The 13,493-nt window shown below is 40.0% G+C and overlaps 1 protein-coding gene across 1 annotated transcript in view; it reads right to left on the bottom strand.

The window, feature by feature from the left end:
• Nucleotides 1-13,491, bottom strand: part of LOC136238090 (dynein heavy chain domain-containing protein 1-like) — a 23,595-nt gene extending 10,104 nt beyond the window's left edge. The window contains exons 1-29 of the mRNA XM_066028418.1: nucleotides 13,329-13,491; nucleotides 11,665-13,271; nucleotides 11,230-11,464; nucleotides 11,014-11,182; nucleotides 10,003-10,221; nucleotides 9,485-9,760; nucleotides 9,206-9,307; nucleotides 8,961-9,158; nucleotides 8,743-8,913; nucleotides 8,170-8,691; nucleotides 7,892-8,119; nucleotides 7,328-7,538; nucleotides 6,942-7,281; nucleotides 6,402-6,897; nucleotides 6,135-6,350; nucleotides 5,659-5,955; nucleotides 5,470-5,607; nucleotides 5,089-5,400; nucleotides 4,494-4,664; nucleotides 4,145-4,436; nucleotides 3,929-4,094; nucleotides 3,420-3,881; nucleotides 3,197-3,374; nucleotides 3,049-3,147; nucleotides 2,529-3,002; nucleotides 1,644-2,477; nucleotides 1,503-1,595; nucleotides 1,100-1,250; nucleotides 533-1,047 (exon numbers count right to left, since the gene is read on the bottom strand). Of these exons, the coding sequence (XP_065884490.1) occupies nucleotides 533-1,047; nucleotides 1,100-1,250; nucleotides 1,503-1,595; nucleotides 1,644-2,477; nucleotides 2,529-3,002; nucleotides 3,049-3,147; nucleotides 3,197-3,374; nucleotides 3,420-3,881; nucleotides 3,929-4,094; nucleotides 4,145-4,436; nucleotides 4,494-4,664; nucleotides 5,089-5,400; nucleotides 5,470-5,607; nucleotides 5,659-5,955; nucleotides 6,135-6,350; nucleotides 6,402-6,897; nucleotides 6,942-7,281; nucleotides 7,328-7,538; nucleotides 7,892-8,119; nucleotides 8,170-8,691; nucleotides 8,743-8,913; nucleotides 8,961-9,158; nucleotides 9,206-9,307; nucleotides 9,485-9,760; nucleotides 10,003-10,221; nucleotides 11,014-11,182; nucleotides 11,230-11,464; nucleotides 11,665-13,271; nucleotides 13,329-13,447 (9,291 nt within the window). The 5' untranslated portion in view covers nucleotides 13,448-13,491. The remainder of the gene's footprint in view (nucleotides 1-532; nucleotides 1,048-1,099; nucleotides 1,251-1,502; nucleotides 1,596-1,643; nucleotides 2,478-2,528; nucleotides 3,003-3,048; nucleotides 3,148-3,196; nucleotides 3,375-3,419; nucleotides 3,882-3,928; nucleotides 4,095-4,144; nucleotides 4,437-4,493; nucleotides 4,665-5,088; nucleotides 5,401-5,469; nucleotides 5,608-5,658; nucleotides 5,956-6,134; nucleotides 6,351-6,401; nucleotides 6,898-6,941; nucleotides 7,282-7,327; nucleotides 7,539-7,891; nucleotides 8,120-8,169; nucleotides 8,692-8,742; nucleotides 8,914-8,960; nucleotides 9,159-9,205; nucleotides 9,308-9,484; nucleotides 9,761-10,002; nucleotides 10,222-11,013; nucleotides 11,183-11,229; nucleotides 11,465-11,664; nucleotides 13,272-13,328) is intronic.
• Between the last annotated feature and the right edge of the window lie 2 nt (nucleotides 13,492-13,493).

Below are 13,493 nucleotides of genomic sequence, written 5' to 3'. Positions count from 1 at the left end.
CTATATACAACTAGTATATACAACTACTATATACAACTAGTATATACAACTAGTATATACAACTAGTATATACAACTAGTATATACAACTAGTATATACAACTACTATATACAACTAGTATATACAACTACTATATACAACTAGTATATACAACTACTATATACAACTAGTATATACAACTAGTATATACAACTACTATATACAACTACTATATACAACTAGTATATACAACTACTATATACAACTACTATATACAACTACTATATACAACTAGTATATACAACTAGTATATACAACTACTATATACAACTAGTATATACAACTACTATATACAACTACTATATACAACTAGTATATACAACTACTATATACAACTAGTATATACAACTAGTATATACAACTACTATATACAACTAGTATATACAACTACTATATACAACTAGTATATACAACTAGTATATACAACTACTATATACAACTACTATATACAACTACTATATACAACTACTATATACAACTACTATATACTTACCCTCTCCTTGTCCCTAACATGAAGAGCTATACTCCTTGACATTGATAAACACTCAAGAAATGTTCTTGGTGATATCACTGAAGCAGCTAACTTCTGACCAGCTACTTTACTGCTAGTCAGATGGATATGAACAGCTAATGATCCAACAGCCTCAACTTGACTGGCAGAGTCGATCCATTCTGTCCAACTAGGAATAGATTGCTCCTTCAGCCAGCGTACAGCCACATCAAGGTATGAGTCCTTACTCCATGGTTCATACAAGTCAACATAGCTGCAAGCTTTGTATATGGCCTTGAACATGCATCCATTGGTCAGTAAGTTGTCTAGTGGAGTGTCGCTATCTGGTGGACTCCAACACACTACAACATGTAGGTGTTCCAATACACTTTCAGCTAGTTGCTGATAAGCTGCATCAGCAGTACGAGCCTTCTTCTTCACCATCCTACCGGCACTGTCTGGCCTCCTACTGTTCATTACCAGTAACTCTGATGGGGTGAATAATCCAGCTACTATTCCTGTAGTATTAGAGCTAGACTGGGACAGTACAGTTTGTAATATATACCATACCTTCACTCATTAACTCTACTACAACTTGTAGGTGATCATTGGACTGGTCTACTAATAACACAACCGGCTTAGCCTCTATTCCAGTAGTGATACAGACATCTCTTAATAACTGTCTCAATGATGACTGACTTGTAGGTAGTAGCTCTACCAACTATAACAACATCAATAATAGTATTAGTACAACTGTATCGGGGGGGTTTTAGGGGGGAATTTTTGCAGTTGCAGCTATCCATGACAATTTTACAGCTTAATTAAAATGACATTGTTCCAGTCTTCTGAAAATTTCTCCCTAGAAATTCAACACCCACAAAAAAATTTCCCCCTTGGATAAATCCTAATTGTAACCACACCAATACTATTAGGACATAACCACAATAATACTAGTAATTCTATTAACACTCACTTCACAATTCTTAACATAAGCTGCTAGTCTTGTTAATGAGCTCTTACCAGTTCCTCTATTACCCATCAGTAAGACATGACCTCCTCCTAGTCTCTGTTAACATCACACAATGAACAATACTCAACTAGTAATAACACTTACCATTACTCTACACAATCTGGTAACATGTTCTATTGCTCTTCTGAACAATATCAAGTCTAGTCGATCACCATCATTGCTACACTGTTCATCATGTTCCACAATGGCGTTATTGAGGTAGTCCATCACCTGTCCATCACCTAGTTCACTATAACTACCATCTAACTGAGCAAACATTAGTCCAGTGATGTCTTCTCCCTTCATGGTCAGTTGGTCTACTGGTAACAGTTGTTTATCACTAGCTAATAGTTCTAACACTACACCAATATTAACACCCATTTGTTGTAGATCACTTATTGTATTGTGAGTATGACTGGCTGCTCCTCTAGCTCTACCTGGCCTAACATTGTGACCGGTAGCCATCTTAGTAGGGTCACTACCACAGTAACAATATTTGGATATTGTCTCTAATAGTTTCAGGAACCAAACCCTGTCACGGCTATTATCCAGCCTATCAGCATATACCCTGGTCACCTCATGACACCATAATCTTAACACTGCTCTCAGTGTGGAGTGGTCACTGGGTACTCTTAAATGTTGTTTAGATCTCATGCTTCTAGTCAGGGACAAACTATGTGGCTGCTTCCTCCCCTTCTGTTTCTGAGCTGACGTCTTATCCTTCACTACACCAGACATTCTCCTAGAATGATATCTGTGTACAAATTGTTCTTGTAGTGTAGTAGAGCTGCTGCCCTCTGTGTCCACACTCATTTGTAATAGTCCATGATACACACACATTAAATCCTTGATGGTGAACAAGTGGTATGGCTGGGGCAATGACCTCTTCAACCTTGTAACAATGTTGCTATGGATACCAACTGTTGCTGCAGCCATTGCCTACACAATTACAATCACTAGTTACCATGATAACAATAATAACATACTAACATTAGCTAACAGCGAAGTATCTTCAATGGTACCATCAGGAAACTGGTGAAGCCATAACCTGGTACTCTTATAGAATATTTTATGAAGTGTCTTGTCAGTGATGGGATATATTGGAACAATGAACATCTTAGCTGTTAGCCTATGATCCAGTGAGTGGTGAGGAGTGTAACTAGCTATTATGCTAGTATTATACAGAGGGTGTTGATAGTAGCTCCTCTGTGGGTCCATCATTGTGTGTTGTGTTAACACCTGGTAGATGAGCTGTTGACACCTCTTTGTTCCAGTGTGTATGTCATCGAGGAATATGACATATCTTGATGAACCAGTTTTCCTACTAGAGCCAACTTGTTTATTGAGGGAGAATCGTAATATCTGGTTACTCTTCTGTATCAGTAGTTCTTGTAGCCCACTAGGATTAGTGGAACTGGTCACTGGTATACGAGCTACTGAATGTAGTCTTGGTTGTACTAAATGCTGTAGGGAGGAGATTATTACAATGTTGTTATGTGGTGATGTTCACCTTTATCATACTAGTCTTGCCACAACCCTCCTCTCCAACCAGTAACACATGATTACCTGAGGACACCAACAGGTCGATCAGGTGAGCATACTTCTCCACCTAACATTATGGAATTGTACATTACTAAACTTCTAACATGATACATCACCTCAGCAGTTGGGATATAGTTTATATTACGAGGATCCTTCTCTCGGCTGCTCCATAGTGAGAAGGTGAAGTCCTTCAAGTTCAAGTAGAGGTCCAATACTGGTCCATCAGGTAGATCAACAGGTAGGCTAACCTGTTGGACTTGTTCCCTCACAAACTCATTCAGTAATGACATACACCTGTGATCACATTATCAACACATATATCACCATATCATCACTGACTGTGTTGAGCTGTGAGCTGCTAGTGACCAAGTATAGGCATAGGTGAAAACATGTGTCATTTGTCGTTGAAGATTACGTCTTGTCTCAGCCTCCAGATCAACAGATACGAGGTCATCATCATCATCACGATCATCACTAGCTTCACTACTCCTAATGGAGGCTGAGCTACGATCAGCTAACTGACTACTAGCTGTCATCTGTATACTGCCTGACTCTAAGTTGTGCATGGAGTAAGTGGAGCTCGATAATGACTCCCTGCTGAAACAACGTGATGAGCTAGCAGTGAACTGGGTTGGCCTATCCATGACAGGAGCTATTCTCTGAAACTGTGCACTGAGGATAGCTAGTAGGGTAACGACTAGCTTTATAGTGACATCATCATTACTGTGGCTACTATGTTGAGTGATGAAGTGTGACCCAGTTGGGACCAGTTGTAATAACAGTTCAGTTAATGCCTCAACACTACAAATAATATAATCACATTACACTACTACTAGTATAATACTAACCAGATGGAGCCCAAACTATGTCTAGTAGGAGCTTGTTCCAGCCAGCTATCCACCAGTGATCTCCACCCAACCACTGACCCATCAACATGAACTATACCACATCGTCCGGTCACTGATGGAGGAAGATGGTTCATGTTATCAGTCTCCATTACTAGTTTACATGATCCTATTAGTAAATGATAATAATATCATGATCAAGATGTTATTATATTATACCAGTTAGTGTTAACTTGTGACCAGTATTCAATGACAGTGATCCATCACCTGTTAGTAGTTCACCTAACACTTCCATCTTGTTGTATTCTAGTGGACCATCACACACTACCCAATATTGACCACTGTCACTTATAGCTCTACTGGTGACCTGGGCTAGTAACTGGTATACCATCCCTTGATTACCACTGCTAGCTTGATCATGATCTTGACCACTAGCTTGAGTAGCAGACTGATCAGCTCCTTGATCATGAGCCATTGCTGGTTGATCATTTTCTTTACTGCACCCAAACAACTACACAGGAACACATTATACACTGATGGACATACACACACACACAAACTGGTATACCTGTTCAAAGGTGTAGGCTGACATGTTCAATGGTATACAGTGTACTGAGGGGTAGGATAGTCTGTGGTAAGCAGCTATTAGTATACGATAACATGTGGTCTTGCCGGAATATGATGGACCAACTAGAATGACCATCTTATTAGATGACAGGCTGTGGTGTAGCTGCAGTACCTGTATAATAAGGGTGGACACATGGACACAACACTGTAGTAGTGATATGATATATCAGCAATAGTGTAGTTATATTTGACTGTTCTACTAGAGTATATTTGCATTACTAAATTATTTTATTCAAATTATCTTTCTTATATTGAGGTAGCTACCTCAATGGTAGTTATACCACTGATCAGTAATACCTGTATGTGACATCCTTGAGTATGTAAAGTATCTGATGTTGACACTTTTTGACTATGTTTACAGGTCTCACACAAATAGTAGTACCGTGGTCTTGTTAACACCTCAGTAACTATGTACTAACATCGAAATATTGCAGATGTACTTATTAATACAACAGTGAGTATATGATACAAGTGTGCGTGTGTGTGTACATGTGTGAACACACTACTGTACACACAGAGAGATAAACACAACACACCTTATTTACAAACAATGGTGTACACTGCAAATGTCGTGCAGTAATTTCTGATTCTATGGCTTCCTTCAAAGTCTTCTCATCCTGCACAACCAGACGAGGAAATGTATTAGGATAATGTGCTTGTAGTATATCATTTAGTTTGTCTTGGTGTGGCTGCATCAGCCTGCTGTCAAAGTGAGCCCAAACAGCTTGTAATAGACATTCCTCCTCTATCGGTAATTGTTGATCATTATCTTGTTTGCGTTGTTGTTGTAGCAAACATGCAGCATGTTTCACTATCTTCCTTAAACTGTACACATCAGAAGAGGCTGCCTGTATGGGAGATAGTGGAAGACAACAAATACTACCCAGTACACATACCACTATACATTACACACACACCTGGTTGCTCATCACACTCCACAACTGACATGTCTTGTTAGATAACACTTTAGCATGTACAAATCCTTCAGATAATAGTAATACATCTAGTAGTAAACTGGTGTCTGGCTTAACTAGTTCAACAGGTCGTACTTGTTCCTATATCCCATAATACAATAACAGGTAGAGCAGGGAACCAAACATGCTTACTATTAACAATGCTGGGAGGTCACTCCTACCAGTGGTGGACTCTAGCACACACCTGAATGCTGAGCTGGCGTTTAGTGATAGTCCGGACACATTACAAGTGATGTGACTATTAAACGGGTCACTCTCGCTAAACCAGTCCATCTTCTTCTTGTTTCTACTGGTCTTATCTGATAGTCCACTACTCCTGGAGTGAGACCGACCTGTTGAGTGAGACCGACCGGCACCACTCCCTGGTGTAGTGGCCATCGACCTGTTACTCTTACGAGACTCAGCATTACTCCTGCTACTAGTGTTAGCCTGTGATGATAATACAATAGAGTAAATATGTTATATATTAGAAACTCTGTGAAGAACCCTCCACAGTATCTCTGTTACTACATAGTTATACTAACACACCTATCATGAAGTTATGTACAATATATTGCAAAATTCATTTGTGCATTGTGTCCATCAATACATTAAGATATCTCACTCACTGCTAGCACATTCTTGTTGAGACAAGCAGTGGAGAATTGTTCTCTTATCACCCTTAACATGTCGGCCATTGTTAATAGATTATCAGCTGACAATTTGGACAAGTCAGCTAACAGTAATACTGATCCACTACACACAGCAGCTACTAACAAGTACTTGATCACTGATATGGCCACATCAGAGTGGAACATGTGCCAGTAGAAATGTCTACCTAACACCTACAAGATATGTACAGTGAATTATAGCAAGTATAGTTACAATTATGTTACCATTGAAACTTGTCGTACTGTTTCTGACTTGCCTGACCCAACAGGTCCATACAAAAGTCCAGTATAATAATGATGTAGGGATAGTAATAGTTTAATGAGGGGTCCCTCATTGTTACCAGTTACTAGCAGTTGTGTAGGACAACAGTACTCATAGTCATACCAACTGCTACACTGTACTGTCTCCATCATACAGTAAGCCGGGTAGATTGACACTTTGCCTCTAACAGATTTGACTGAGTCATCAGATAATGTGGAGAAACTACATTTCTGCACTTCAATGGCATCTTGTTGTCCCCTTCCTTCATCCACCGAGTACTTAATTATACTCTGCCACTGCCAACCATCTAGCCCTCCGTCAAACAGGCCACTCATGTGTTCCAACTTGTTCCTCAGTAAAATGATCATATTTGACATTGTAATGTACAGCCTCGTATTGTTGTGGTGTCCTTGTCTGATAGCTGAGGCCACTACCTGTATACATCTCTCCATATTAATCCTATAACAAGTACTATGATCACTAATTAGGGTTAGTGGTCTTACCTCGCTGACTCTAGTTCTTGTATAGAGGTGATAGCTGTACTAACAATATTACACCATTGTACCTCTAGGGCCAGTAGTACACACTGTACTGAATACTGCTTCAACCACGTCATCAGATCATCTAATACTATATCAATATTATTATTAGAAGTGTTGTTATTGGAGAATATCCCGGCTGGTATAGCAGCAATACACTCCCTCAAATTACAAGCTATTGAGAACTGTAGTGCTCTATGGAGACCTGCTAGCCATTGATAAACTGGCTTCTTGCTGATGGGTAGTGGGGACACTAGCTCAATCTCTTCTCTATACAATCCTTCCACCATTACTAACTGAACACCTGTAGAGATGTATAATATATTAATGAGGGGTATATTAGTCCTTACCCTCTTCAGCCTTATCATCCATATGAGATATGATGTCTAACTGCTTCACACTGACAATGGAGTACATCTTACTGATGGTTGGTAACAGTTTAACAGTGTTAGTATTAATACATAATAATGGTAGGGCCTCTTTAGTAGTGATGTAGTAGAGACGAGGACACACCCTCCATGCTTCAGCTAGCTGATCAGTTATTGCCTTCACAACACCCTCCTACCATTAATAGATAACATCCATATTAGGTCGAATCATTAGTTGTACCTGACTGTTTTATTAGAGTATATGATTATTATTATTATTATATACTCTACAAAAACAATAACAAAATTACAATAGTACAAAGCAGTAAGAATATTTAATATTATTATACATTGCTCTATCAGAGTATCTTATCTAGTGGTTGAAGAACTGAAGTTCTTCATTTCTGTTAGTCCCTTTGTTACTATTTGTGTAATCTGCAACCATCTTAGCAAATTTGTTTCTAGTTTTACAAAAGCCTTGACCCCCTGTATATCCATGAAACATACATCATGGCCTACATGGTATACTCTGTTATGTCCACTAACCATTAACTTGTAGGTAGAGTCAAGGCTAAATCTCAGGGCTTCTCCTTGCATCTCCCTAAATCCTTTCTGTCCTCTCTTCTTTGCCAGTAGGGACATAGCTCTAGGGTCATCTGTGATACTATCAAATACTTCTTGGAGACGTTCAGTAGCTAATTGTAACTGATCAACACCACACGATTGATGTAGACTGTCATTGATCAGACGAAACTGATCCAACAGTCCCAGCCACTAGTATATAATATATTACACAGTGATATTAGCTGGTAGTTACACCTTACCATAGTCTGACAGTTAGCTAACATACTGATCAGTTCCAGTAGTTGTGATAGAGATGTTATCCACGTCTCCACTTGACCTCTAAATGGTGTAACATATGGTAGGCTGAGTAAGGTCTGTAGTTGGATCATGTGATCTTCAGTCATCATGTTTAGCTGATCACAATTATCCATCTTGGACAGTTGATGGAAGGCATGTGATGTATGGATAACACCTTCTATCAGAAATGTGGCCATTTTCTCTCGAGGTCTAGACCGTGATCCACTCCTAGATGTTGGCTTAATAGCAAATGAGAATTTGTCAGCACTAAATCTTGTTATCTTAATGACTGCAGCATCCCATGAGGCTTGTATCTTGGCAAGATCTTGTTGTAGCTGATGTTCTTCTACTGCACTGGAACAAATCTCTCTCAGTAGTGAGGCATGTCCATCAATATTGTAGAGCAACAGATCCCCGAGGGTGAACGAGTTGTTTGGGTTATAATGCTGACCCAGCACAGAGAATATGGAATGCCAGTGGAATGTCTACAATAGGTACTATTATTATAACAAGTCATATATGGTAATTGTGTGTACCTTAATAGCTTTAGCAGTAAGACACTCCAACAATGGGATACGACCCTGAAAGTTGACCAGTTTAGCCATCCAGTCATCGACCACTTGATCCTCAGCTGGTAGCTGTTGTTGTAGTTCATTAGCTGCTTTAATCCATTCTGATATCTTCTTAGCAACATGGGACACATCTAACTGTATAGGGACATGTGACCAGTGACCTCACTATAGTGATAGCTTACTTGTTTGAAGGGACAGTTCAACCAGTCCCTCAACACAGAGTCGTATACTCTACGATACTTCCACAACTCCAGTCTGGTGTCCACACCATTAGTTAACTTAGATAACAATGACATGTCGTGTGGCTGTCCTGTGATGGCTTCCTTCCACTTGTTCAGGCCCAACAGGTGTGACCTGATGATGTACATCCGGTCCTGAACCTGTTTAACCGGTTATGTGTGACAGGTTTACACTACTAGCTACTGACCTCTTTAGCTTGTAAGATGATGTGGTGAGGGTCTGATAATGGATCAATGTACTCTCCTGAATTGATGATCTCAAACAGCGTTATCCCTTCTTGTTCGTTTGACTAACAAAATAGTCACTATCATACCAGTACATAGATGGACACTACTTCACAGTACAGTACAGACAGACAGGCAGACACACACACACACTGCAATCACCATGCTACACACACCACACACACGTACGCACACATGCACTCACTCACTCAGCACGCACGCACGCACACACACTCACTTACTCTGATATTTTCTTCCAGTCCCTGAGCCTTGAGTGGTGTTTGAAGGGATACAAACTCCTTAGCTTGTTGGAAGGTGACAATGAAGGTGTTCCACAAGTTAACAACTTGTTTACAATACTCTTCATCTCCACACAACTCCAGACACATCATCACATCACTCATCTGTTGTACAAATTTTACTAGAGGATCAGCTGTAGCTATAAACTGTTCAGTAGTTCGGATCTGCCATGAGTAGCCAGCAAATCCCTCCAGGTCATATCTCTTCTCCACAAGAGCCTATCAGTAAGTGATGTATATCAGTATGTCGGCTAATGTGACTGAGTTTGTGGAAACTGGGCATGTGGACACTTACCTTCTCAAACTTTTATAACTAATAACTTTTAATTATAAAATTTTTTTGTGTGCTATAGCCGTGGCAATTTTCAGTCTAATACGGTAGTAGTACTAAGATATTACTTGTCGTGCAATGTGCCCACATGCCATGTTCCCATGTACCCAGTCACATATGATGTTAGTACATTATTGTATTGAGTGATGTCAAGTTGTAGCTGGTCCCCCACACTGATGATCTTATTATCGGCAGCTGATGTTAGTGTAGTTGAGATGTTGTCCAATAGTGGGGTCAGTCTACACACAATGTTCTTCATGTTGATACACATCAAGGAGTACTTGCAGGATCTGTACTCTGGTAGAGCCCTCAGGTCACACAACCATGTACGCAAGTTCTGCATCGTCTCCTGTTATGGATTAATAAAATATCACAAGTTGTTACCTCTCTTAACATGCTAAGAATTTCTCCATAATAATAACGGTAAAAATTAAGTCTGCATTTTAATCTCCAAAAGTGGAAAACCTCTTTATTTTATATGAGGCTATTGTGCAAGACTTCAATTATTCAAATAAGTTAATGTTACACATGGATATGCAACTTTTGTCCAGTTGCACCAACTGGCTAGGTCTTGGGGTACATGCATGCTAGAATGAATGTCACGTTTAGTCATAGTATAATTTGGGTTTGTTAGCTATCCTGAAGTAAATGTTGTAAGTAGCTAAAGCTTGAGAGAGCAAAACAATCATTAGGATATTCAAAACACACAATTACAAATAGTTGCTACTTCTTGAAGCTTGCTCTTGCAGGCTATCTGATGCTGCTTGTGGCTTGCTGCTACAGCTTGCAACTTACTGTTCTTGCTTGCTTGCAGCAGCAGCAGCAGCAGCAGCAGCAGCAGCTGCAGCAGAATAATGCAAGCTGTAAGAAGCACTAACATTTACAGCCATGGCAGCAGTTAGTTGCAAGCACCAGCAAAGCAGCAAGTGATGAACAGCAACAGTGCCAGTCATTTTAATAAGCATCAGAAGCAAGACTGGTAGCTAGCGTGTGTGCAGCTTTGTTACCGGGCAAATGAGCTGACGTTTCACTCAGGATGTCCACAGGTAGTAACAGTGTCTAGTTACACAACCAGAAAAAGTAACATCCGTGTGTAACATATATAGTAGCCAACGAACCCGTCCCGTACTATAACACAAACCTTAAACTTCTTAGGTGTCAAGTAGTCCTCAACATCAGTATGGGAATAAGTGTCAACAAACATCTTCACTTTGTTCAGCCATGACTGACGATGACAGAAGTTGTCAATTTCTTCAGACACTGAACTGGTCACTTCCTCCAATTGAGACAAGTCCATGGCTAACTGGTCACTATATTAAGGTAAATACTATTGTAGCTAATATAGTGACTGGCTTACTCATTTTGTAGTAGATCTCTGAAGTTATCCCTCAGTAGTGGACTAATCCTCAACTGTACAGCTTGTCCCTTCACCTTAAGAGTGTTCAGAGTACTACTAGTGGAGTGGACTGGTTTAGTGGATGTGTTCTTATTAACGTGTGTACTAGTAGATGAGATCACATTGATGATGTTGTGTAGTGAAGTGACCAGTGTATTAACCATATCATCTACTGGTGGAACCACCGATAGGATACCTGTAATATCATGAAACACTCTATTAGAGCAGTCACCTTCTGTGTGTACTCCATTTTCAATTGCAAGAATATTATAACCCACTGCATATACCATATTAAGTATGTCAGGTAAGAGTACAGGTAGTACAAGTGTCATAGCATGTACATGAAATACTCTAATTGAACAGTCATCTTGTATACAATACACAACAACTAGGTACCTTGTTGGTTAAAGTCAAACTTTGCTAGTAGTAGAGCATCAGGTACATCATCCACAGTACCACTAACAGAACTACCAGGTCTACCCCCCACACTACTACTAACTGTGCTACTAGCAGCTGAGAAGTTACTAGTTGACTGATCATCCTCAATAAGATCATCATCATCATTAGTTTGTAGTAACAAGTTGAGGTAGTGGGTAGAGTTGTCCTTAGCTAGTTGTAGTAGACAATGATGGAGCATTTGGTCTACCAGAATTGTTAGCTCTCCCATCCTACCAGCACGATAACGTGCCTGTTCCAGGTCTTGTTCTATTCTTGCCCTATTTGTCACCTCGACAGACATAGGAGTCATCACTTCATACACGGCCGGCTGGTGACGTAGCTCTGTGTCCAAACTGATCACTCGTTGATGACTACTGTCCACCACAGTTGATATTATCCTGTGAGAATATCTGAAGAATCTCCTCAAGTAATGTTCAGCTTTTGAATGAGACGAGTCCAGACATTGCCTCAGCTCCTCCAAGGAATATTTCTTCAATGGCTTGAAAGAGTAAAACTTCAAACTGAGTAGCTCCTGGCCTAAGTTACAGATTTGCAGCAATGCTTGTGGTACACCAGGGAAGTACTGCAAGTGTATCCTCTCAATTGTTCTGTGTACATGAATGAATTGATGATATCTAGCATTAGTCCTCCATCTAGTCAGCATTTTCCTTATCAAGTAGTTCTTGAAGAATGGTATTCTCCTTAGAGTAGTGAACAGCGCAGCATCTCGACACCATATTGAGAATGGTATGGGGTCGGTGCTACCATCCGCATGAATGTTAAAGAAGCCAAACCGTGATGCTATGTAATGATCTGGCTGTACCTTATAAGGCAAAACCACCACAAGATTGTATGGGTTGAAATCTTTGATATCAGTAGGGTAATGATTGAGGTAAATTAGCTCGTGTTGTTTTAATCTACCTTGTGCAAACCCATTGACTACATCATAACCTGTCTTTAAACAAAACGATTTCTTCTTGCTCTTATTACTGCTAACTTCCACAGAATCTTTCTGAGATGCTAAATTATCTAGCTGGTCATAGACAGGCTCCAGCCTATAGTGTTGATATAGTTTAGGGGGAGAACCGTCAGTTGGTGGTTGAGGACTAGATGCTATAGAGAATGGCCACGACAAGTCAACATGTTCTAAATTGCGATGGAAAGCTAACACATCATTAGCTACACTGCTAGCTGCACTCTCTACCTCACTAGTACTAACTTCAGGGCCAATAAATGTTTGTGGAATAGACAATCGAGGACTGTAAGTACTAGAATGATGTGTCAGCACTTTCTTGTGTTTTGTTGGTGTCCTCTTAGTCTCCTGACTGCTACTGGTGGGGCTAGTCAGCTTGTGATAAATACTAGGGGATAATGCTCCCTTAATAATCTGTGTCATAGCTGATGGGAAGTATTTCTGCATCTGATTAATGATATCTGGTTGAGTGTACAATTGAGCATAACAGAAAACTCTCTGTAGGTAATGTTGTATTTGAGCATCCTGTTCTATTACACGACACATTTCATCACCAATGGCCTCCAGCTCTTCATAAAGCAAGGTCCAATCCCTGGGTAGGTATGATGTAATGGGACCAAGCCTCCCACCAGCAACTATACTCACTCACTTTGAACATTCCTCACTGTCCAACGCTAGAACGAATAGCTGTGTGGCCTCCCTGACATGGTCGTGTAGGTGGGTGGTCGGTGATATAGAGGTGGTCACTTCTACTGCTACTCCTTCCATTGCAGACCTGCGGGTCTATTTACGTTTCCATGGTGAATAATTCTAA

The sequence above is a fragment of the Dysidea avara genome, chromosome 11 (assembly GCF_963678975.1).
Source record: "Dysidea avara chromosome 11, odDysAvar1.4, whole genome shotgun sequence".
Lineage (NCBI taxonomy): Eukaryota > Metazoa > Porifera > Demospongiae > Dictyoceratida > Dysideidae > Dysidea > Dysidea avara.
The sequence above is the reverse complement of the archived record's forward strand: the minus strand, read 5'-3'. Positions and strand labels throughout refer to the sequence as shown.